The sequence below is a fragment of the Podarcis gaigeae genome (assembly GCF_964106915.1).
Source record: "Podarcis gaigeae genome assembly, chromosome: 4".
NCBI classification, from domain to species: Eukaryota; Metazoa; Chordata; class Lepidosauria; order Squamata; family Lacertidae; genus Podarcis; species Podarcis gaigeae.
The window spans coordinates 99,740,095-99,762,018 of NC_139677.1; the positions used below are offsets into that span (position 1 = coordinate 99,740,095).

Below are 21,924 nucleotides of genomic sequence, written 5' to 3' on the forward strand. Positions count from 1 at the left end.
TCAAAGGCCTGGAAACGATGCCCTATGAGGAACGGCTAAGGGAGCTGGGCATGTTTAGCCTGGAGAAGAGGAAGTTAAGGGGTGATATGATAGCTATGTTCAAATATATAAAAGGATGTCACATAGAGGAGGGAGAAATGTTGTTTTCTGCTGCTCCAGAGAAGCGGACACGGAGCAATGGATCCAAACTACAAGAAAGAAGATTCCACCTAAACATTAGGAAGAACTTCCTGACAGTAAGAGCTGTTCGACAGTGGAATTTGCTGCCAAGGAGTGTGGTGGAGTCTCCTTCTTTGGAGGTCTTTAAGCAGAGGCTTGACAACCATATGTCAGGAGTGCTCTGATGGTGTTTCCTGCTTGGCAGGGGGTTGGACTCGATGGCCCTTGTGGTCTCTTCCAACTCTATGATTCTATGATTCTATGATTCCACAAAATGAAAAGGGTTGAAAAACGACAAGGAAGCAGATTTCAATAGAAACTAGGGACCAGCCTGCCACAGGAGGCGGTTGGCTGTCAATCAGTGGGGGAATTTCAGCAGATGCTTGGAGGCTATTTGTCTGGGCTGCTGCAACTGAAACCTTCAATGATCAGGGAGCTGGCCTCCAAAGTCCCTTCTAACTTTGATTCGACATCTCTGCAGGATCTGTTGCTCTGAGTCTGCCTTCGTCCAATCAGGCTGGGGTTGGTCTAGATGACCCAATGGGTTCCCTTCCAACTCTACAATTCCATGATTCCATTTCACAGCTCAAGGACACGTCTCTGGCCAGGCCAACGCACTGGAGTACAGAGCGGCACCAACGAAGGCCGTGGCGCAGGGAAGTCCGGAGCAGTGCCGGATTTACATACAGTGGTTGCTCGTGTTGCAAACATGATCCGTGTGGGATGCACATTCGCAACCCACAGCGTTCGCAAACTGCAGAGGCGCATCTGCGCATGCGCAGGTAGCGATTCGGTGCTTCTGCGCATGTACAAAGCGTGATTTAGTCTTCTGCGCATGCGCGACCTCCGAAACCCAGAAGTACAGTGGTGCCTCGCAAGACGAAATTAATCCGTTCCGCGATTCTCTTCGTTTAGCGGTTTTTTCGTCTTGCGAAGCTAGCCCATTGACGGCTTAGCGGATTAGCGCTATTAGCGGTTTAGCGGCTTTTAGCGAATCAGCTGATAAGCGGCTTAGCGGCTTAGCAAAAGGGGGGGGAAGGGGAAAAAACCCGCAGGAACTCGCAAGACATTTTCGTCTTGCGAAGCAAGCCCATAGGGAAATTCGTTTTGCGAAGCGCCTCCAAAACGGAAAACCCTTTCGTCTAGCGGGTTTTCTGTCTTGCGAGGCGTTCGTCTTGCGGGGCACCACTGTAACCCATTCTGGTGCCTCCAGGTTTCGGCAGTCCGCAACCCAAAAACAATGCAACCTGAAGGGTCTGTAACCCGAGGTTTGACTGCATAAGCTAAACAAGCCATAGCTTAGGGCCCCACTCTTTTGGGCCCCCCCCAAAAAATAAAGGGAAAAACAAACTGGATGTACCGTATTTTTCGCACCATAGGACGCACTTTTTCCCCTCCAAAAATGAAGGGGAAATGTGTGTGCGTCCTATGGTGCGAATGCAGGCTTTCGCTGAAGCCTGGAGAGCGAGAGGGGTCGGTGCGCACCGACCCCTCACGCTCTCCAAGCTTCGCACACCTCTCCGCAAGCAGCGGAAGCCCAGCGCTGGGCTCCCGCTGCTTGCGGAGAGTTGCCTGCATGCCAAGCCTGCGCGTGCTGAGCTCAGCGCGTCCAGGCTTCGCGGACCTCTCCGCAAGCAGCGGGAGTGCTCCCACGGCTTGCAGAGAGCTGCCTGTTTGGGGGCTGGGGTCCGGGGAAGCTCGAGCTTCCCCCGCCCCAGCCCCGCGCCTGGGGGGAAAATAATTTTTTCCCCTTTATTTCCCCCCCAAAAAACTGGGTGCGCCCTATGGTCCGGTGCGCCCTATGGTGCGAAAAATACGGTACATTTCCAAAATATAAGATAAAAAACAAATAAAACAAAACCTACATGCAGCAACAGTGTTTTGTGTTGTGTAGGCTCCTAGGATGTAAGTCACGGGCCCCGCCTGCTAACCTGCTCCCCAAAATATCACTGGTTTGCTCGTTTCTATATACAGGGTGCCTACATTCTGCTATTTATAATTATTAGTAGTTTGCATCATATATTTACACCTATTATTATTTCATGTTATAGCAAGTTTCTAGAGACTAGATTATGAGTCTTTGTAAATGGTGTTTCTAAAGGAACTTTTGTTATTGCCAAATGCCAATGTCTTTGCATTATTAAGTTTGTTATGAATAAAAAGTCATTTTAAGGTAGAGCTCAATAATTATTTCACTATTAATATACTTCCTCTTAATTGTATTTCACTATTAATATACTTCTTCTTAATTGTATTTCAGTTCAACAATTACTTTGATAAAATATGTATTTTGTTATGTGCAAATGACTTGAGATACCTATTAGGTCCACAAATTACCATATAGCATATATTCAACACAAAAAACAGGGACCATTGTTGTTGACAAAGGGCAGCTGGACATATAAAGGGCCCCATTACCTTCAGTAGCTTAGGGCCTCAGCAAACCTAAATCTGGCCCTGATCCGGAGGGCTATTTAGGGAGGGCGGAAGAGCCGTGCTTGACTCCTGCCTTCTGCCATGACACTTACCTGCAAGGATATGGCGACCATGCTCCACTCATCATCCCATAGCTGGGCTATAGAGCACATGGTGACAACGATCGTTATCAAGGTGGTTATCAACCCAATCTGCAACGCAAGAAAAGGCCAGAGATTTTATTGTATTTCTTCCCTCTGGTGCTGCGAGAAAGCTCTAATCAAAGCTCAGGCACTCTTTGTATCCGAGAAAGGAGTCGAGCCAGCTTTGAAGGCCAGCCCGCCCTCAACTTCACAAACACCTGCTTTGACAATTAAACCGTAGCTTTAAACTGAGGGGTTGGGCTGCATGACCCTCAGGTCCCTTCCAGCTCTGCAAATATTATGGTGTTAACTAAGCGAGCAGAGACAAAATCCTGTTTCAAGAGCCAGGGCTAAGTTTGAAGCGGAAAGCGCTCCATTTCGCTGGGTTTTTCTTTGTTGCGGGCAGAGGAGGAGATGATACAGGCTAATGGGATTGTCTCTCTCCTTCTCTTTTCTTTTCTTAAAAAGGGGATTTAGATTAATCCCCGGAACTGACCGATGTAGAGGGGCTCAAAAGGAGCTTGAATGGCAAAGCACTAATAACACATTTCACTGCGACGGGCGTAACGTAATGAGATTCACTTCGCCGTAGATTGCAATCCCCCCCCCCAATCACTCATAAGACTAAAAGGCAGCAATAGCTAGGCTATTCCTTTATCTCATCTACCGCTGCAACCCGGGTTCCTATTGAAGCCAACACAGTTTCATTCGGAGAGGCATGAATCGGAAGCAAGAAAGAATGAGCCAGACCAGGCCAGGGCGGTGTAGGGACAAAGTAAGACCGAAGGCAGCAGAAAACATTGTAGGATTCAAATTTCTCCTGTCAAACTAACAGGATCTGTGCGAAAAAGTGACTGTGAGTTTTGCCAAGTTCTGCCCACCCAACTTTCTTCAACGTAAGAGTCGCGGAGCACTTTTAAGCCACGCCACACGCTCCAACACAGCAACCCTCACAGCTGTTGTAAGGAAAACTGCTCCCTTTCCCTTATGGGGTATTCCGGAGCCCGTATAGAGTCCTTAAGTGGGTTCCCTATTGGTAGGAGAAAACAACAGAGGCCAACCAGAGTACCGTATTTTCTGCTCCATAGGACGCACCTGACCATAAGATGCAGCTAGTTTTTAGAGGAGGAAAACAAGGGGGGGAAATATTCTGAACGAAACAGTGGATATATGATTTTTGTGGTTCATGCTGTGCCACAGACATGATATGTGATTTTACGGTGAGTTTGGGGTAGCCCAATGCAAAAATTCTGAGGATCCATGTGGATCCATGCTTTGTAACCATGTTTTTGCGCAAACATGAAACAGTGGATGCGTGTGTTTTTTTGGTGCAGGCTGTAGCCATGGACATGCTATGTGATCTGATGGTGAATTTGGGGTGACCCAATGCAAAAATCCTGAGGATCCATGTGCTTTTACCTCCCTCCTCCCAGACAGCCTCCTTTATCTCTAGCCTCCCTTATCTCCCTCGCGATCGCTTGCTGATCAGCTGCTTCCATTCAACACCCCCTTCCCTCTTGTTTGTCTTAGTGTCTTTTCCTTAGCTGGAGCAGTTTTTTTGCTCCTCCTTTTCTTCTAACTTCTCTCCTCATTACTTGTTTTAGTATTCCTGTCTCCTCTCCTTGCAAGTTCGCTGTCTTTATCTCCCCCTTCCCAGGCAGCCTCCTTTATTGCTAGAGTCCCTTATCCCCCTCTCCATCGCTTGCCAATCAGCTGCGGTCCACTTGTGGCCCATGGGCCTTAGGTTGCCGACCCCTGATGTACATCAAAAGGGCTCCCTTTACTAGTGGTTGACCCTTATAATACTACCTACATGACGGGCAGGAGTCAGATATGGTTGGTTCAGTTCCAGTGCCTGAGGCAGTACTGCTCACATCTGTAGCCAATAAAGTTGTGGCCTTATTTATCCCATCAGCCCAAAATATTGGTGTCCGTGTGTTTCATTATCTAGAGATGGGGTGGGCTTGGGGTCTTGCCATACAACTGAAGATCTGCCTTTCTTTCCTTCTACTGGTTCCTGCTTCCACTCATTTTTCTCTGACCAATTAACGGACACCGGAGAATTGGGCTGCAAAAGCCAACCCAATTTTTCCCCCCACAGCACTGTATATCGAAAGGTGCCTTACCTTGTGGATCCAGTGTAGGTTCATTTGCTGTCCTACTGCTATGTGACATAGTGCTAAAATCTGAAAGGGAAACAAGTTGGGAAGGGGGGAGAGAGAGAGAGAGAGAGAGAGAGAGAGAGAGAGAGAGAGAGAGAGAGAACTGATTAGGAATCCAGGAAACTTCCTTCCACCAAGTCAAGGCAATTGGTCAGTCTTGCCCAGAGGTTCTCAAACTTCTACAAAAGTTGTTTACAAAAAGTTTATCTTGATTTCTTCTTGAATATTTACAGATAAATTGTAAACAAAAAACGCTGGCAGGATTATTGTAACAACCTGCTGTTTCACAAGAGCATATATTTAAAGAAGATGAATAAATGAGCAAATTAAGTTAATTGGCATATGCAGAGGATATTAAAAAATAAATTGAAGCAACCGCAGAAAGAGGGGGAAGGAAATCAAGCTTGATAAATGTCAAAAGGACTGTAAGATCGGTGAAATGTACAAATTTGAAAAGTATTTTTTTAAAAAAATTAAAAAGTAAACTTACCAATAATGCTGTGATGTACGTGAAACCAGCTGCCGTTGAAACAAGGATTGGAACGGACCAATCGCTCCAATATCCCATTCTATTATATAAAAACCTAAAGGATCAAAAGAGAAAACAAGAGAAGTAGAATCAGAGGCAGGCACAATGGGTATAAAGTATACTCTGTAAAGTATCACAATGTTGTGGCAGGAAGAGGGTGCCAAGCATAGCGGAAAGACTTGAAGGCAATCAATGCAGGTGGTGACTATTTTGTGAGCGTCCAATTGATGCACAACCACCAACCTGCAGGTCCTTTTGGACATGATCTGGTCCGTGGTTTATTTATTTAGTACATTTATAAGCCACCTTTACCTCCCAAGGGAAATGGATTCAACTGCTCCCCATTTCATCCTCACAACAAGCCTGTGAGGTAGGCCCAGGGCCGGATTTAGGTTTGACGAGGCCCTAAGCTACTGAAGGTAACAGAACCTTTTGTATGTCCAGCTGTCCTTTGTCAACAACAAATTGTTGCTGTTTTTTGTGGTGAATATTTGCTATATGCTGAGGTAGGCAACCTAAGGCCTGGGGGCCGGATGCGGCCCAATCGCCTTCTCAATCCGGCCCACGGACGGTCCGGGAATCAGCGTGTTTTTACATGAGTAGAATGTGTCCTTTTATTTAAAATGCATCTCTGGGTTATTTGTGGGGCCTGCCTGGTGTTTTTACATGAGTAGAATGTGTCCTTTTATTTACAATGCATCTCTGGATTATTTGTGGGGCCTGCCTGGTGTTTTTGCATAAGTAGAATGTGTCCTTTTTGTTAAGTTGTGGGTGAACATATCAGACGACACAGCGATTCTTCAAATAGCTCTTGTTTATTCACAGGCCAGAACAGAACTGAACTGAAGGGTTCAATCAGCCTGCTTATATAGAGCTCCACTACAACGTAACTGTAACAACTTTCTAAAACTATCCAATCACTGAACGTCACTTTCGGTCCCTTATTTGCATAACTATCTACAGTATCCCCCTGCTGGCCCAGGGTGAGAACTTCAGTACATAACACTTTTCTTTAAAATGCATCTCTGGGTTATTTGTGGGGCATAGGAATTCGTTCATATATTTTTTTCAAAATATAGTCCGGCCCACCACATGGTCTGATGGACGGTGGACCGCCCCAAAGCTGAAAAAGTTTGCTGACCACTGCTATATGTAATTTATGGACCTAATAGGTATCTAAAGCCATTTGCACATGCAGATTGTGGGCACCCTATATATAGAAATGAGTGAACCAGTGATATTTTAGGGAGCAGGCTAGCAGGCGGGGCCCATGACTTACATCACAGGAGCCTACACAAGACAAAACACTCTTGCTGTATGTAGGTTTTATTTTATTTGTTTTCTATCTTATATTTTGGAAATGTATATCCAGGTTTTTGCCCCCTTTATTTTTTTGGGGGGGGCCCAAGAGATTGCGGCCCTAAGCTATAGCTTGTTTAGCTTATATGCAAATCCAGCACTGGGCTGGTGAGGAAGGATCAAAATGAACCCCTGAAGAGCAAGTTGGGTAAAGTTAATTAAGGAGGGGAAGAAATGGAGGCAGTGAGAGATTGTACTTTCTTGGGTTCCATGATCACTGCTTCTTGGGAGAAAAGCAATGACAAACCTAGACAGCATCTTAAAAAGCAGAGACATCACCTTGCCGACAAAGGTCCGTATAGTTAAAGCCATGGGTTTCCCAGTAGTGATGTGTGGAAGTGAGAGCTGGACCATAAAGAAGGCTGATCGCCAAAGAATGGATGCTTTTGAATTGTGGTGCTGGAGGAGATTCTTGAGGGTCCCATGGACTGCAAGAAGATCAAACCTCTTCATTCTGAAGGAAATCAGCCCTGAGTGCTCACTGGAAGGACAGATCCTGAAGCTGAGGCTCCAAGACTCCAAAGTTGTTGTAATTAAATGATTTCCATAGTTAACAATGGTATGTTCCTGTTTTCACAGAATCCTAGCATTGGAAAGGACCCAAGGGTCATCTAGTCCAACCCCCTGCAATGCTGGAATCTTGGGCTGAAGAATCCAACCCCAAGTCATAGAGTACTTTCTACAGATCAGTTACAATCGTCTTTTAAAGCCATCTAGGTTGGTGGCCATCAGTGGACCCTGTGACAGGGAGTTCCATAGTTTAACAGTGCAGTGTGTGTGTGTGTGTGTGTGTGTGTGTGTGTGTAAACATATGAGTATATTACATATTTTTAGATAGATGATAGATGATAGATAGATAGATAGATAGATAGATAGATGATAGATGATAGATAGATAGATAGATAGATAGATAGATAGATAGATAGATGATAGATAGATATAGATAGATAGATATAGATAGATAGATAGATAGATAGATAGATAGATAGATAGATGATAGACAGATGATAGACAGATAGATGATGATAGATGATAGATAGATAGATAGATAGATAGATAGATAGATAGATGATAGATAGATGATAGATAGATAGATAGATATAGATAGATGATAGATAGATAGATAGATAGATGATAGATAGATAGATAGATAGATAGATAGATAGATAGATAGATAGATGATAGATAGATAGATAGATGATAGATGATAGATAGATAGATAGATGATAGATAGATAGATGATAGATAGATAGATAGATAGATAGATAGATAGATAGATAGATAGATGATAGATTAGATAGATAGATAGATAGATAGATGGATAGATAGATACTTTATTACGGTCAGAGACCAGCTTATAAAACACACTTGGGGGTACAATCCCAGAAGGGCAACAAACATTTCAAACAATGTACAACAATAAATTTAAAATTTATAAATGCGATAAGCGTATAGACACTTAAACTTTAAGATAAGCTACTGCAGAGAGATGACGCAGAGTCACCCATGGAACCAAGTTTGGGGATTTTCTTAACAAACTAGTTTGGGTTGGGGGATGGTCTGCACCTAAAGATCTGTACACAGAACCTGGCGACCATCCAGGTCGTCTTATGATCTTTGCCTAACAGGAAAAGGTCAAATTTTTGCTTTTCCGGGAAGAAGAAGAGTTTGGATTTGATATCCCGCCTTTCACTCCCCTTCAGGAGTCTCAAAGCGGCTAACATTCTCCTTTCCCTTCCTCCCCCACAACAAACACCCTGTGAGGTGAGTGGGGCTGAGGGACTTCAGAGAAGTGTGACTGGCCCAAGGTCACCCAGCAGCTGCATCTGGAGGAGCAGGGAAGCGAACCCGGTTCCCCAGATTACGAGACTACCGCTCTTAACCACTACACCACACTGGAGGCCAGCGAGCCTCACCAGCAGGGGATGAATGGTCTCACTACGCGCCTCTTCATAAAAAGGTAAAGGTAAAGGTACCCCTGCCCGTACGGGCCAGTCTTGACAGACTCTGGGGTTGTGCGCCCATCTCACTTAAGAGGCCAGGGGCCAGCGCTGTCCGGAGACACTTCCGGGTCACGTGGCCAGTGTGACAAAGCTGCATCTGGCGAGCCAGAGCTGCACACGGAAACGCCGTTTACCTTCCCGCTGGTAAGCGGTCCCTATTTATCTACTTGCACTTTGATGTGCTTTCGAACTGCTAGGTTGGCAGGCGCTGGGACCGAGCAGCGGGAGCGCACCCCGCCGCAGGGATTCGAACCGCCGACCTTTCGATCGGCAAGTCCTAGGCGCTGAGGCTTTAACCCACAGCGCCACCTGCGTCCCGTCTACCTCTTCATAAAACCGGGCCTCTTCATAAAAGGGACATCTAAAGAACAAGTGCTCTGGGCTTCCTATCTCCCCCAATGAAAAAGCGCAAAGTCTCTGAGCTTCAGAGACTTTTTTTAAAGGATCCTTCCAGGACCGGCTAGAGCAGAGCTGAGATTCTGGCGAGTGTAAAAGCCCTTCTTGCATTTTTGGATTGGAGAAAGAAGAGATATGCTGCTGGTGCGGCTATCTCTCTCTCGATTTCTCCAATTTTTACATATTTTTATTGATTGATTTGAATAATACAACCATAGACTCCAAGAGATGGAAGGGACCCAGAGGTCATCTAGTTCAACCCGCTGCAATGCAGGAATCTCAGCTCAAGCTTCCATGACAGAAGTGCCATCTGCTTAAAAATGCCATTAGTACATGTTTTCATTATTTGTATGTATATGTATATCCCTTCTTTCCTTCTAAAGAAGCCCAGGTCGAAAAGCACCTCAGTCATAAAACGGTGCAATGAAAAATAAGAATAAAAACATGTTTTGAACATTTGAAAATGATTAAAACCGTCTGACCAACACATGTCTTGCACGTACCGCACGGTGGTCCGTTCTACACTCGCCACACCCATTAATGGAACGCAACCCTTCCCTCTTTGCATCCCAGGGCTGGCCAAGACACAGTGAGGGTCTCGGCTGGGGAAGAAAAAGGGTCTCCCACAGTAAACCAAAGCCATATTGGCAAAAGCCCCAGAACGGAGAGGTTCCCTGAAGTGGGATTACAGCAGTCAGTTCTGGATCCTGGCAAGAGCTCAGGAAAGGAAATTCCACAATCGAGAGCCAGCCACTAAGAATTCTTCCTTAAAGAATTTGGCAGAAGCAGGCGCGACGCAAGCTATTAAAAAAACAACACAGGATGTCAAATCCTATGCAAGATGCCCAGGGCCGGATTGAGATTTGATGAGGCCCTCAGCTACTGAAGGTAATGGGGCCCTTTATATGTCCAGCCGTCCTTTGTCAACAACAAATGGTCGCTGTTTTTTGTGTTGAATATATGCCATATGGTAATTTATGGACCACATCGGTATCTCAAGCCATTTGCACATAACAAAATACGTATTTTATCAAAGTAATTGTTGAACTGAAATACAAAAAAGAACTATATTAATAGTGAAATACAATTAAGAAGAATTACCGTATTTTTCACTCCAGAAGACACACTTTTTCCCTCCTAAAAAGTAAGGGGACATATGTGTGCGTCTTATGGAGCAAATGCAAGGGGGAGGCAGGCAGGAAAGGCCCCATAGCTACTGAAGGTAATGGGGCCCTTTATAAGTCCAGCTGAGGACGTGGGTGGCGCTGTGGGTTAAACCACAGAGCCTAGGGCTTGCCAATCAGAAGGTCGGCGGTTCGAATCCCCGCAGCGGGGTGAGCTCCCGTTGCTCGGTCCCTTCTCCTGCCAACCTAGCAGTTCGAAAGCACGGCAAAGTGTAAGTAGATAAATAGATACCACTCCAGCGGGAAGGTACACGGCATTTCCATGCGCTGCTCTGGTTCGCCAGAAGTGGCTTAGTCATGCTGGCCACATGACCCGGAAGCTGTACGCCGGCTCCCTCAGCCAGTAAAGCGAGATGAGCGCCGCAACCCCAGAGTCGTCCGCGACTGGAACTAATGGTCAGGGGTCCCTTTACCTTTTATATGTCCAGCTGCCCTTTGCCAAGAACAAATTGTTGCTGCTTTTTGTGCTGAATATATGCTCTATGGTAATTTATGGACCTCATAGGTATCTCAAGCCATTTGCACATAACAAAAAATAAAATTATGAAAAATGTACTTTGTTTTCCAGATTTGGGGCTGCAGCTCACTCGAAATGCCCATGGGAACCAACAAGCTCTGTTTGGGGCAAATGCCAGATAAGCGGACCAAATACATGCTTTCCGCTTGTGAGGCATATCCCTCATACACCAACGCATCTCCCAGGAGAACTGGCAACAGCCTGACGTGCTCCTGACCAAAGTCCACGTGATCCATCTCGCATCAATGGCTCCTGACAGAAGTTCATTCGCATCATTATACTATTGGAAGTGCTGGCCTCCAAACCGCTGTGTTTACAGCTGGCTCAAACAGAAGCCAACAGCCTGATGGAAACGAAGGCTGGTCCGTCAGGGTGAACTGTTTCCCCAATCCTGACCTAAATCTTCCCTCATCCTACTTGTCTTCTCACCTCGAACCAGCAAAATGATTCACAGATGTTATTTCACTCCAAGTAGGCTTGCTAAGGAAAGGAGTACGACAAGGATATATACTGTCTCCCTGCTTATTTGACTTATATGCAGAATTCATCATGCAAAAGGCTGGGCTGGAGGAATCCCTAGCCGGAATTAAGAATGCCAGAAGAAATATCAACAACCTCAGATATGCAGATGACACAACCTTGATGGTAGAAAGTGAGGAGGAATTAAAGAACCTCTTAATGAGGGTGAAAGAGGAGAGCGCAAAATATGGTCAGAAGCTCAATATATATATAAAAAATGAAGATCATGGCCACTGGTCCCATCACCTCCTAGCAAATAGAAGGGGAAGAAATGGAGGCAGTGAGAGATTTTACTTTCTTGGGCTCCATGATCACTGCAGAGGGTGACAGCAGTCGTGAAATTAAAAGACGCCTGCTTCTTGGGAGAAAAGCAATGACAAACCTAGACAGCATCTTAAAAAGCAGAGACATCACCTTGCCGACAAAGGTCCATACAGTTCAACCTATGGTTTTCCCAATAGTGATGTATGGAAGTGAGAGCTGGACCCTAAAGAAAGCTGATCGCTGAAGAATGGATGCGTTTGAATTCTGGTGCTGGAGAAGACTCTTGAGAGTCCCATGGACTGCAAGAAGATCAAACCTCTCCATTCTGAAGGAAATCAGCCCTGAGTGCTCACTGGAAGGACAGATCCTGAAGCTGAGGCTCCAAGTCTTTGGCCACCTCATGAGAAGAGAAGACTCCCTGGAAAAGGCCCTGATGTTGGGAAAGATGGAGGGCACAAGGAGAAGGGGACGACAGAGGATGAGATGGTTTGACAGTGTTCTCGAAGCTACCAACATGAGTTTGACCAAACTGCGGGAGGCAGTGGAAGACAGGAGTGCCTGGCGTGCTCTGGTCCATGGACTAACGACTAAACAACAACAACAAAGGCTTGCTAAGATGTACAGTCATACCTCAGGTTGCGTCCGCTTCAGGTTGTGTGTTTTCTTCCTGCGTCCCGCAGCAACCTGGAAGTACTCGGAATGGGTTACTTCCAGGTTTCGCCGCATGCGCAGAAGCGCCAAATCGCACAGTGCGCCTGCGCAGACATAGCGCTTCGAGTTGCAGGCTTTTCACGTTACAAATGGGCCTGCAGAACAGATCCCGTCTGTAACATGAGGTACTACCGTATAAGACTGAATCAGATAGGTGTTGGAGATGCAAAGAGATGGAAGGAACATTCTTTCATATATGGCGGACTTGTAAAAGGGTAAAAGGGTACTGGGAAATGACCCATAATGAATTGAAAAAAATGTTTTAAAGTACTCCCCCCCAACCCCCCCCCCCACCAAAGTCCTTTCTGTTGAGGATAATTCAGACTGGAATTCCCAGGTGTCAAAAAAAAGGTTCTTTATGCATGCTACTACTGCGGCTCGTGTTTTGTTAGGCCCAAAATGGAAAACGAGCGAGGTCCCAACTAAAGAAGAATGGCAACTTAAGTTGACGGAATATGTGCAACTCGCAGGCTTAACATATAGAATAAGAGAACAAGAAGAACATACTGTATCAGGTAGCCTGACATCTGGCTGGTTGATAGGGGATCAAATACTTATTTCACTCATTATAATGCACATCAGTCTCTGACTTTTGTCTTCTGGGTTTCTGGGGGTTTTCCTGTCGCTATTCTGTCTCTCACAGCTACAATAAACCTACCATTAAAATTATGGACTGGACATTTCTTCGTCAGAGGGCAAACGGGCAAATTTAGCAGGGGATCAAATACTTTCCCCCCCTCACTGTACGTTTAGAGAAGACTGGAAAACGTTTATTGAATAGATGGGAAATAAGTGTGTACAGCTGGAGCGTTAAGATAAATTCAACAGTGTAAAAAAAGTCTTGATGGATGCGATAATGGAATACTGAATAGTATAGTTTTGGGGAAATATGCAGGGATTTATGCATAGTTGTCAAGTGTCCCTTATTTGAAGGGACAGTCCCTTATTCCAGTGCCATGTCCTGCTGCTGTCCCTTATTGATGGACGCCCCTTAAATGTCCCTTAAATGATGTCCCTTAAATTTCAAAGGAAGCAGCTCCTCTCCCTCCCTCCCTGCCGGCCAGGGAGGAGGGAGGCTCCAACTGGGTTGCTTGGCTGTGTTGCTCACCCAATAAGAAGTTTAAGAACGACTGGGGGTGGAGCTTGAATGCCTTGTGTGTGGCTAGTTAATGCAAGCTGAGGAGGGTTTTGAATGCTGGATGCCATTTTGTTGCACGTGCTGCTGCAAACTTTGCAGTGCAAAGCCAGGCCAGGGAGCCATCTTAAGTTGAGGCTGCATAGGCCTTGTGGTGCATGTGATTCAGATTCTATTCAGTTGAACCTCTAGTTACAAAGTTGGTTGGACAGTGTTCTCAGAGCTACCAGCATGAGTTTGACCAGACTGCAGGAGGACAGGAAGACTGGAGCCTGGAACAGGTGAGGCTGCTGGTCCCTTATTTTCAAGTCAGCTGGTCCCTTATTTTCAAATCTGTAAGTTGACAGCTATGGATTTATGGTATGTAAAATGAACCACAGAAAGAGAAGGGCCGTTCATTGATATCTTAAGGATGTAAGATGAGTATTTTAAATTATACAACAGAAAATTTAATAAATATATTATGCAACCAGCAGGTCACCAGATGAGGTCTTTTGGTGATGGTGGTTCAGTTGACGCTGATCCCGTAACAGGACCTTTTTAGTGGTGGTTCCCCTGTTAGGGAATGCCCTCCCTAGGGAGGTGCACTGGTCTCCTATAGGTCGGTAGGTAGAACATGAGGCTCTTAACCTCAGGGCTATAGGTTTGCATCCCACATTGGGCAAAAGATTCCTGCATTACAGGGGGCTGGACTAAATGACCTTCGTGGTTCCTTTCGACTCCACAGTTCTATGATTCTATGGTTATTAACCTCCAGGAGAAACTGGGGGAAGTTTCTGTGGACCCAGACATTCATTGGCTGAGGAATCCGGTTCCAGGAAACCGTAAGATCCTTGGATGGAGGAACGCCTTTTAACCTTCAGGGTGTTTTAACTGTAACTTGTGTTATATGTTTTTAATTGAAGTTGGGGTTTTTAAAAAAAAAAAATTAAATAATGCTTCCTTTGTACAGTGGTATCTCGGGTCAAGTACTTAATTTGTTCTGGAGGTCCGTTCTTAACCTGAAACTGTTCTTAACCTGAAGCACCACTTTAGCTAATGGGGCCTCCCGCTGCCGCCACAAAATTTCTGTTCTCATCCTGAAGCAAAGGTAGTAACCCAAGGTAATATTTCTGGGTTAGCGGAATCTGTCACCTGAAGCGTATGTAACCCGAGGTACCATTGTATATGCTTTAAATGGTACAACATCTGTTTGCCGCCCTGGGGAAGAACGGTGGGATATAAATTCCATGAATAAACAAAAATGTAATGCAACGAGTCTGGGGAAAAGAGGGGTGGACTAGATGGCCCTGGGGTCCCTTTCAATGCTACAATTTTTTGGTTCTGTGAAAGAGAAATCTCTCTCCCATCAGTTATCACCTGGAGACGAACCTGGGATTTTCTGCACACAGGGCACCTGCTCCCCCCACTTAGCTCAGGTCCCGCTCCCAACCTCCCCCCGTAAAGGTAAGAGGTAAAACATGCTCCCTTTCTCTACTCACCAGTTGATCTCATTGTAGTCGTTGTGCGCTTCCCACCAGAAGTAAAACCAGATCAGGGTCAGGAAGAAAGAGAAGGTGAGGATTAAGAACCAGAGGCGCTCCCACTGCGGAGGCAAAAAGAAGAGAAGAAATGCTGGAGGCTGGCTGGGCTAGTAAAGGGTGTTTAGGTGCCATCCAAAAAAAGAAAAAAAGACAAAAGAGAGCAGGTATTTGCATAAAATCTGCATGGGCTGATTTATACCGATATCAGCCAGTCAGTCAGTTTTATTGCACATAGCCAAAGGCTGCCGCAATGTACACAGAATCATTCAACAATTAAAAGAAAACACAGTGGTACCTCAGGTTAAGTACTTAATTCGTTCCGGAGGTCCGTACTTAATCTGAAACTGTTCTTAACCTGAAGCACCACTTTAGCTAATGGGGCCTTCCTCTGCTGCCGCGCCAGCAGAGCACGATTTCTGTTCTCATCCTGAAGCAAAGTTCTTAACCTGAAGCGCTATTTCTGGGTTAGCGGAGTCTGTAACCTGAAGAGTATGTAACCTGAAGCGTATGTAACCTGAGGTACCACTGTATACCGGATCGATAAAACAACTTAAAACATGTATATTATCAAGGCATTACCTACTCTAAACAGAGCTTTAAAAGTACCTTAATATACAAGTTAAAACATTAAACAATAAAATTTATAAGCTAAAATTATCACATGGCCACTAATATATGAAGAAATAATGTTAATTAATACAATGTGCAATTACATTTGGAGTTTGGTGATAAAGATAAAATATAGCTTGATGTAGATAGGGTCAAATAAATTCATCTCCTTGGGCTGATTTATACTGATATATGTAAATCCATTAAAAAAAAAAATTAATTCATTCATTCAATCCAGAAATAATGGCATTCTCTCTCTGCACAAACAAACATGTTAACCTCTCACCATCTTGAGGAAGGTTGAGCTCAGTCTGTGTCCAGGGAACGGCAACACCCCCTATCCTCCATTCTCGCTTCTCTGGAATTTATTTATTTTTCTGGCAAACCCTTCTGCCCATCTGTGCCTCCAAAAAAAGCCACAGTGCTGCCACCACCTTGCCAAACAATGGGAGGATGACATAGGCTATGAAATTAACCCCACTCAAAATGTGGTCTAAACCCCCCCCCCTTTAAATCCATATCAACAAAAAGAAAAGAACTCTCTCTGAAACTCACCTACAGGTGGTACCTAACCCCAAGAAAACTAGCGCTAATACGCCCAGGAACCTCAACAAAATGCTGGAGAGGGTCACCTCCACAGGCACATACCTCCACATGTGGTGGGAGTGTCCCAAAATCCAACTACAGTGGTACCTCGGGTTACATACGCTTCAGGTTACATAAGCTTCAGGTAACAGACTCCGCTAACCCAGAAATAGTATGTCGGGTTAAGAACTTTGCTTCAGGGTGAGAACAGAAATCGCACGGCGGCAGCCAGAGGCCCCATTAGTTAAAATGGTACCTCAGGTTAAGAACAGTTTCAGGTTAAGAACGGACCTCCAGAACGAATTAAGTTCTTAACCCGCGGTACCACTGTAGTTGCTTCGGAAGACAGAACAGCACAAGCAAACAAGATTCTGGGCCGCAGAGCGTCCTGAGGCCGCTAGGTTTAGATATCTGGATTGCTGCTGTTGCCAATTGCCAGTGTTTGGTTTTATAAAACTTCCTGTTTTGTCATTTCTGACAATATTTGAATAAGCCCCCAAGAAGCATTCCATGCCTCTGCAATGTAAATTCTACAGGCAAATATTAGGCAGGTTTGTGTATTAGGTTTCTGTTCAGGATAAGAACAGAAATCGTGCTCCGGCGGCGCAGGGGCAGTGGGAAGCCCCATTAGCTAAAGTGGTGCTTCAGGTTAAGAACAGTTTCAGGTTAAGAACGGACCTCCAGAATGAATTAAGTATGTAACCAGAGGTACCACTGTATTCTGGACAACAACCATACAATAAATAAATAAAATAACGAAGCAAGTATTAGAAATCACCCCAGAATTGACCTTACTAAACATCTTCCTAGACAATAATGCCCACTTACACCACAAAGAACTCATAACCCACCTACCGTATTTTTTGCTCTATAAAACTCACTTTTCCCCTCCTAAAAAGTAAGGGGAAATGTGTGTGCGTCTTATGGAGCGAATGCAGGCTGCGCAGCTATCCCAGAAGCCAGAACAGCAAGAGGGATTGCTGCTTTCACTGCGCAGCGATCCCTCTTGCTGTTCTGGCTTCTGAGATTCAGAATATTTTTTTCCTTGTTTTCCTCCTCCAAAAACTAGGTGCGTCTTGTGGTCTGGTGCGTCTTATAGAGCAAAAAATACGGTACTTTCAGCAGCCAGAAACACCATAACCAGACACTGGAGAGACCTGTCAGGAGTGAGCATGGACCAATGGTACCAAATAGTATGGGAAACAGCCCTGCTAGAAAAATTAACCTATAAACTGAAACTGACACGGGGACAAATAGAAGAAGACACCTTCACCCCGGTATGGCTCCCCTTTACACAGCCCAACAAGACAACGACAAAACCCCCACAACAGCATACAAATCAATATGGCTAACCTGATCCAAAACACCCACCCACCCCACTCACACATGAAAACAAAGACCACCACCACCTTGCCCAACACCACGGCTTGCCCCCTTGCCAGCCTGGGCAAGGTACGTGGAAATCCTGAGCTGCCTAGACAAGACAAGACAAGATCTCAGCCTTGCTGATGTGGTCCAAGGGAAAGCAGAGCAAGTACAAGGCGCCATCCAACCGCCTTAGGGACTCCACTCTGGATTTTGGTAGGGTTGACTCCTTAGCCTTTTCTCCTCACGGAGATATCCCACAAGGCAGCGGAGGTTTAGGATCAGAGTTTTCCTTCTCCTGGATAAGATACCTACGTTGACAAGCCCCCCCTGCCCCTGGAGACTTTTATCACATGTGGTGGACTTGTGATAAAGTTCAGAATTTTGGGGAGTTCATTTACGATGAACTCAAGAAAATATTTAAATACACCTTTCCCCAAAAAACCAGAAGCCTTTTTGTTGGGTTTGATGGGGAAGGAAATTAAGAAAGCGGACCAAAGACTCTTTACGTACGCCACAGCAGCGGCAAGAAACATGCTTGCCCAAAACTGGAAATAGCAAGAAATTCCTACTATTGTGGAGTGGCAGACGAAAACGATGAGTTACGCGGAGTTAGCCAAACTGACAGGAAGAATTCGGGATCAGGACAATCGGAGGTTTCGAGAAAGTTGGAGTAAATTTATGGTGTAGATAAAGGATAATTGTAAAACTCTAAAAAGTCTGGCAGGATTGAAATGGCTCCTACAATGTACAACAGATATAAGGTTAAAAAGTAGAATAAAGGATAATTGTAAAACTCTAAAAAGTCTGGCAGGATTGAAATGGCTCCTACAATGTACAACAGATATAAGGTTAAAAAGTAGAACGTGCGACGTAAGAAAATAAGGGATACCCGCTGAAGGGATGGAGGGAAGTCGCAAGCTCGGAAGAGCTAAAAGTATTTATGTGATTTAATGTATTGTATTGTAAAAGTATGTATAAAGAAAATAATAAAAGGTTTTTTTTTTTAAAGGACAAGCCCCACCTGCCCCTCACTTCCCTCTACAGCAGTGTTTCCCAACCTTGTGCCTCCAGATGTTTTTGGCCTACAACTCCCATCATCCCTGACCACTGGTCTTGCTAGCTAGGGATGATGGGAGTTGTAGGCCAAAAACATCTGGAGGCACAAGGTTGGGAAACACTGCTCTACAGCATGTGCAGAAATCGCCTTCTTGACCATTGGACCCACTCTTTTGGTCTCAAGCCTATCTTTGCATCTTCCCGCTCTTGGTCTCGAGTCTATCTTAACTCACTTAGTTTAGCCAGACAGTCAAAGCCAGGGGTCAGCAAACTTACCCGTGTCTCCAGCGCCGATTGCGCGGCGGGCCAGAGGGCGGGGGAGAGCGTGCCCATACGCGTGCGCACACGGTATTTATGGCGCACTTCTGGGTCAGAGGAGCACCGAAAATAGCTTGTGCGCATGAGCAAGTGTTATTTGCGCATGCGCAAGCGTTATTTCCGGTGCACATCTGGGTCGGAAGAGCACCGGAAATAGCTTGCACAGATGTGCACCGGCCTCCTCCGACCAAGATGTGCGCCGCAAATAACGATTGCACACGCGAAGTTACACTTGCGCATGCGCAAATAACGCTTGTGCATGTGCACAAGCTATTTCTGGTGCTCCTCCGACACAGAAGTGGGCAGCCATGGAGCGCAGCGTCGGTAAGAGCAGGCAGCAGGGGTCACCATGGGTCGGATAAACGAGTCCCTCAGGCCTTATCCGGCCCACGGACCTTAGTTTGGGGACCCCTGGTCTAAGCCATTTCCTGGGGTGTGGCTGCTGTCACCTGCTGACAGCTTCTAGGAACCACATGTGAGAGCTGACTGCAGGTAAAGGGACCCCTGACCATTAGGTCCAGTCATGGCCGACTCTGGGGTTGTGGCGCTCATCTTCCTTTATTGGCTGAGGGAGCCGGGTTACTCTTCCAGGTCATGTGGCCAGCATGACTAAGCCGCTTCTGGCGAACCAGAGCAGCAGACGGAAACGCCGTTTACCTTCCCGCTGGAGCAGTAGCTATGTATCTACTTGCACTTTGACATGCTTTCGAACTGCTAGGTTGGCAGGACCAGGGACCGAGAAACGGGAGCTCACCCCCTCGCAGGGATTCGAACCGCCAACCTTCTGATCGGCAAGTCCTAGGCTCTGTGCTTTAACCCACAGCGCCACCCGTGTCCCAGTAGGACCCTGAGTGTAGGGTGGGGACCAAAGGTGAATAAAAGTCCGCAGAAGGACATGTGTGTCCCCACCAGAGGTACTACCCTAACACAACATACACCCTCTCTCGATACAGTATATAAAATCGGAGTAACCTTGAGCTTCATTCAAAACAAGGGTGACAGCAATTTCGATAAATAAACCAAGTAAGGTTTTGTGTTTTTTTTAAAGGAGCTCATTAGCGGTTTTTTTGCATTTAGCAAGCCAGCATCTCATTTGGCTTTCCTGACCTCTGGGGGCTACTATGTCATCCATCTCCCGCTTCAGCTGCTGTGATAGAAAGGAGTTGGGTTGCTCTGCCAATCTGTGCCTTCCCCCGCAACATTTTATGTATCTCCCATGTCATGCAACGTCCCAGTGAGACGTAGCTTCATAAAAGGCGGACAAGATTAATGAGAGAAATGATATATGTGTGTGTCAGAGGCATAGCTATGGCAGAGGCCCACGGCTAAAATTTATTCTGCGCAAGTTTAAATTAGAGAGCCGTGTCTCTGAAGCCAATGTAATAGCAACAGTTTTACGGCCAGAATAAATGTTCCAACTCAATACAGTTCCGGTTACTACATCTCAAAAGAAATGTTACAGCGTTAGTCCAGCTTTTACTTCATTAAAATGTCTTACCAAACTGTCCAGAGGGCTTAGCAGAATAGATTAACAGTGAATTTACAAACCCAATGCATCCTAAAGCCAGCAGCAAACGGAAAACATTTGACCTCAACACAGAGCCCAAAACTATAAATTAGGAGAGGTGCTTTGTTGCTTGAATAGCAGCCCTGAAAGTTACCGTATTTTTTGCCCTATAGGACGCACCGGCCCATAGGACGCACCTAGTTTTTTTGGGGGGGGGGAAACAAGGGGGAAATTTATTTTCCCCCCCCCAGGTTTGCGCAGCCATCCCCAAGCTAGAAGAGGGAGACGGAGCGCTCCGTCTCCCTATTCTGCCTTCAGGGACAGCCTCTCTACCCTCCGTGGGGCAGCGGCTTGCCCTGCTGTCCCCCGAGTTTGTGGGGCTGGCGGGGGAGAGAAGCAAGCTTGCTTCTCCCCCCCCCCCCCCGCGAGCCTCCAGATCGGGTCGGGGAATAGCGGGGCGGCGGCGCTGCACCTCCCCGCTGTCCCCCGAGCTTTTGGGCTTCAGGCAGGCTGCTGCCCGCAAGCCTTGCGAACCCGCTGGACCTCCCGCCGGGCTTGCAAGACTTGCGGATAGCTTCCTGAAAGCCTGCATTCGCCCCATAGGACGCACACACATTTCCCCTTCATTTTTGGAGGGGGAAAAGTGCGTCCTATAGGGCAAAAAATACGGTAATATTGACTTATCTTCACAACGGCCCTGTGTGGAAGACTAAGAAGGTTCCAATTTGCCCAAGCAGAAATTTCAGCCCAAAATCGCATATCCAATATCCTTTTCGTCATGGCACACTGGAATTCTGAAATTGCTTTCTACACACATATTACTGTAAAGGTCAGGCGCAGATTTCCTAAGCACGATCTCTGCCATGGAATACGCAGATATTGATACAACTGCCGTTTAATGCTATTCTTCTATTGATTGCCTAATCTCATTGACATTTCAATGAAATCAATCAGCCTGCCAGATTCTGGCTTTTAAAAGAGGAGAGGGACACACACACAAACCCAGTGAAGGAAGGGGGTGTGGGGAGCCCTAAAGACTATTACGGAAAGTTACCTCAGGAGCTGGATTTGTTAAAGGGGTGGGTACCTGAAGGAAAGTGCCACCTCAGAAAGGAACCAAACTAAAAAGCCGAAACCTCTGTGAAACGAATTAAATTAAACTAGCGTATCAATTCTGAAGTAACCTGAGCTTTCTCCACTTGTATTTTACTACAATGAACGCTTGGGTTGCGAACATGATCCGTGCAGGATGCACGTTTGCAACCCGCAGCATTCGCAACCTGCAGCGGCGAATCCGTGAAACGCGGGTTGCGATTCGGGGCTTCTGCGCATGCGCAAAGGGCAATTTAGCGCTTCTGCGCATGCATGACCGCCGAAACCCAGAAGTAACCCATTCCAGTACCTCCGGGTTTTGGTGGTCCGTAACCCGAGAAAACACAACCTGAAGCATCTGTAACCCAAG

The 21,924-nt window shown here is 46.0% G+C and overlaps 1 protein-coding gene and 2 long non-coding RNA genes across 4 annotated transcripts in view; 1 reads left to right on the plus strand and 2 right to left on the minus strand.

Annotated features, from left to right (window-relative positions):
- LOC310843867 overlaps nt 1-21,924 on the plus strand; it is a 305,033-nt gene that overhangs the window by 96,030 nt on the left and 187,079 nt on the right. The window lies entirely within an intron of this gene.
- GDPD5 (glycerophosphodiester phosphodiesterase domain containing 5) overlaps nt 1-21,924 on the minus strand; it is a 173,446-nt gene that overhangs the window by 37,569 nt on the left and 113,953 nt on the right. For both annotated transcript variants that reach the window (XM_083736805.1, XM_083736806.1), the window contains exons 3-6: nt 14,978-15,081; nt 5,370-5,463; nt 4,844-4,903; nt 2,688-2,786 (exon numbers count right to left, since the gene is read on the minus strand). In XM_083736805.1, the coding sequence (XP_083592931.1) occupies nt 2,688-2,786; nt 4,844-4,903; nt 5,370-5,463; nt 14,978-15,081 (357 nt within the window). The remainder of the gene's footprint in view (nt 1-2,687; nt 2,787-4,843; nt 4,904-5,369; nt 5,464-14,977; nt 15,082-21,924) is intronic.
- Nucleotides 8,115-10,231, minus strand: LOC310843950. The gene is made up of 3 exons (XR_014563816.1): nt 9,113-10,231; nt 8,657-8,713; nt 8,115-8,413 (listed from the first exon to the last, which is right to left on the minus strand). It is a non-coding gene; the product is annotated as an uncharacterized lncRNA (long non-coding RNA).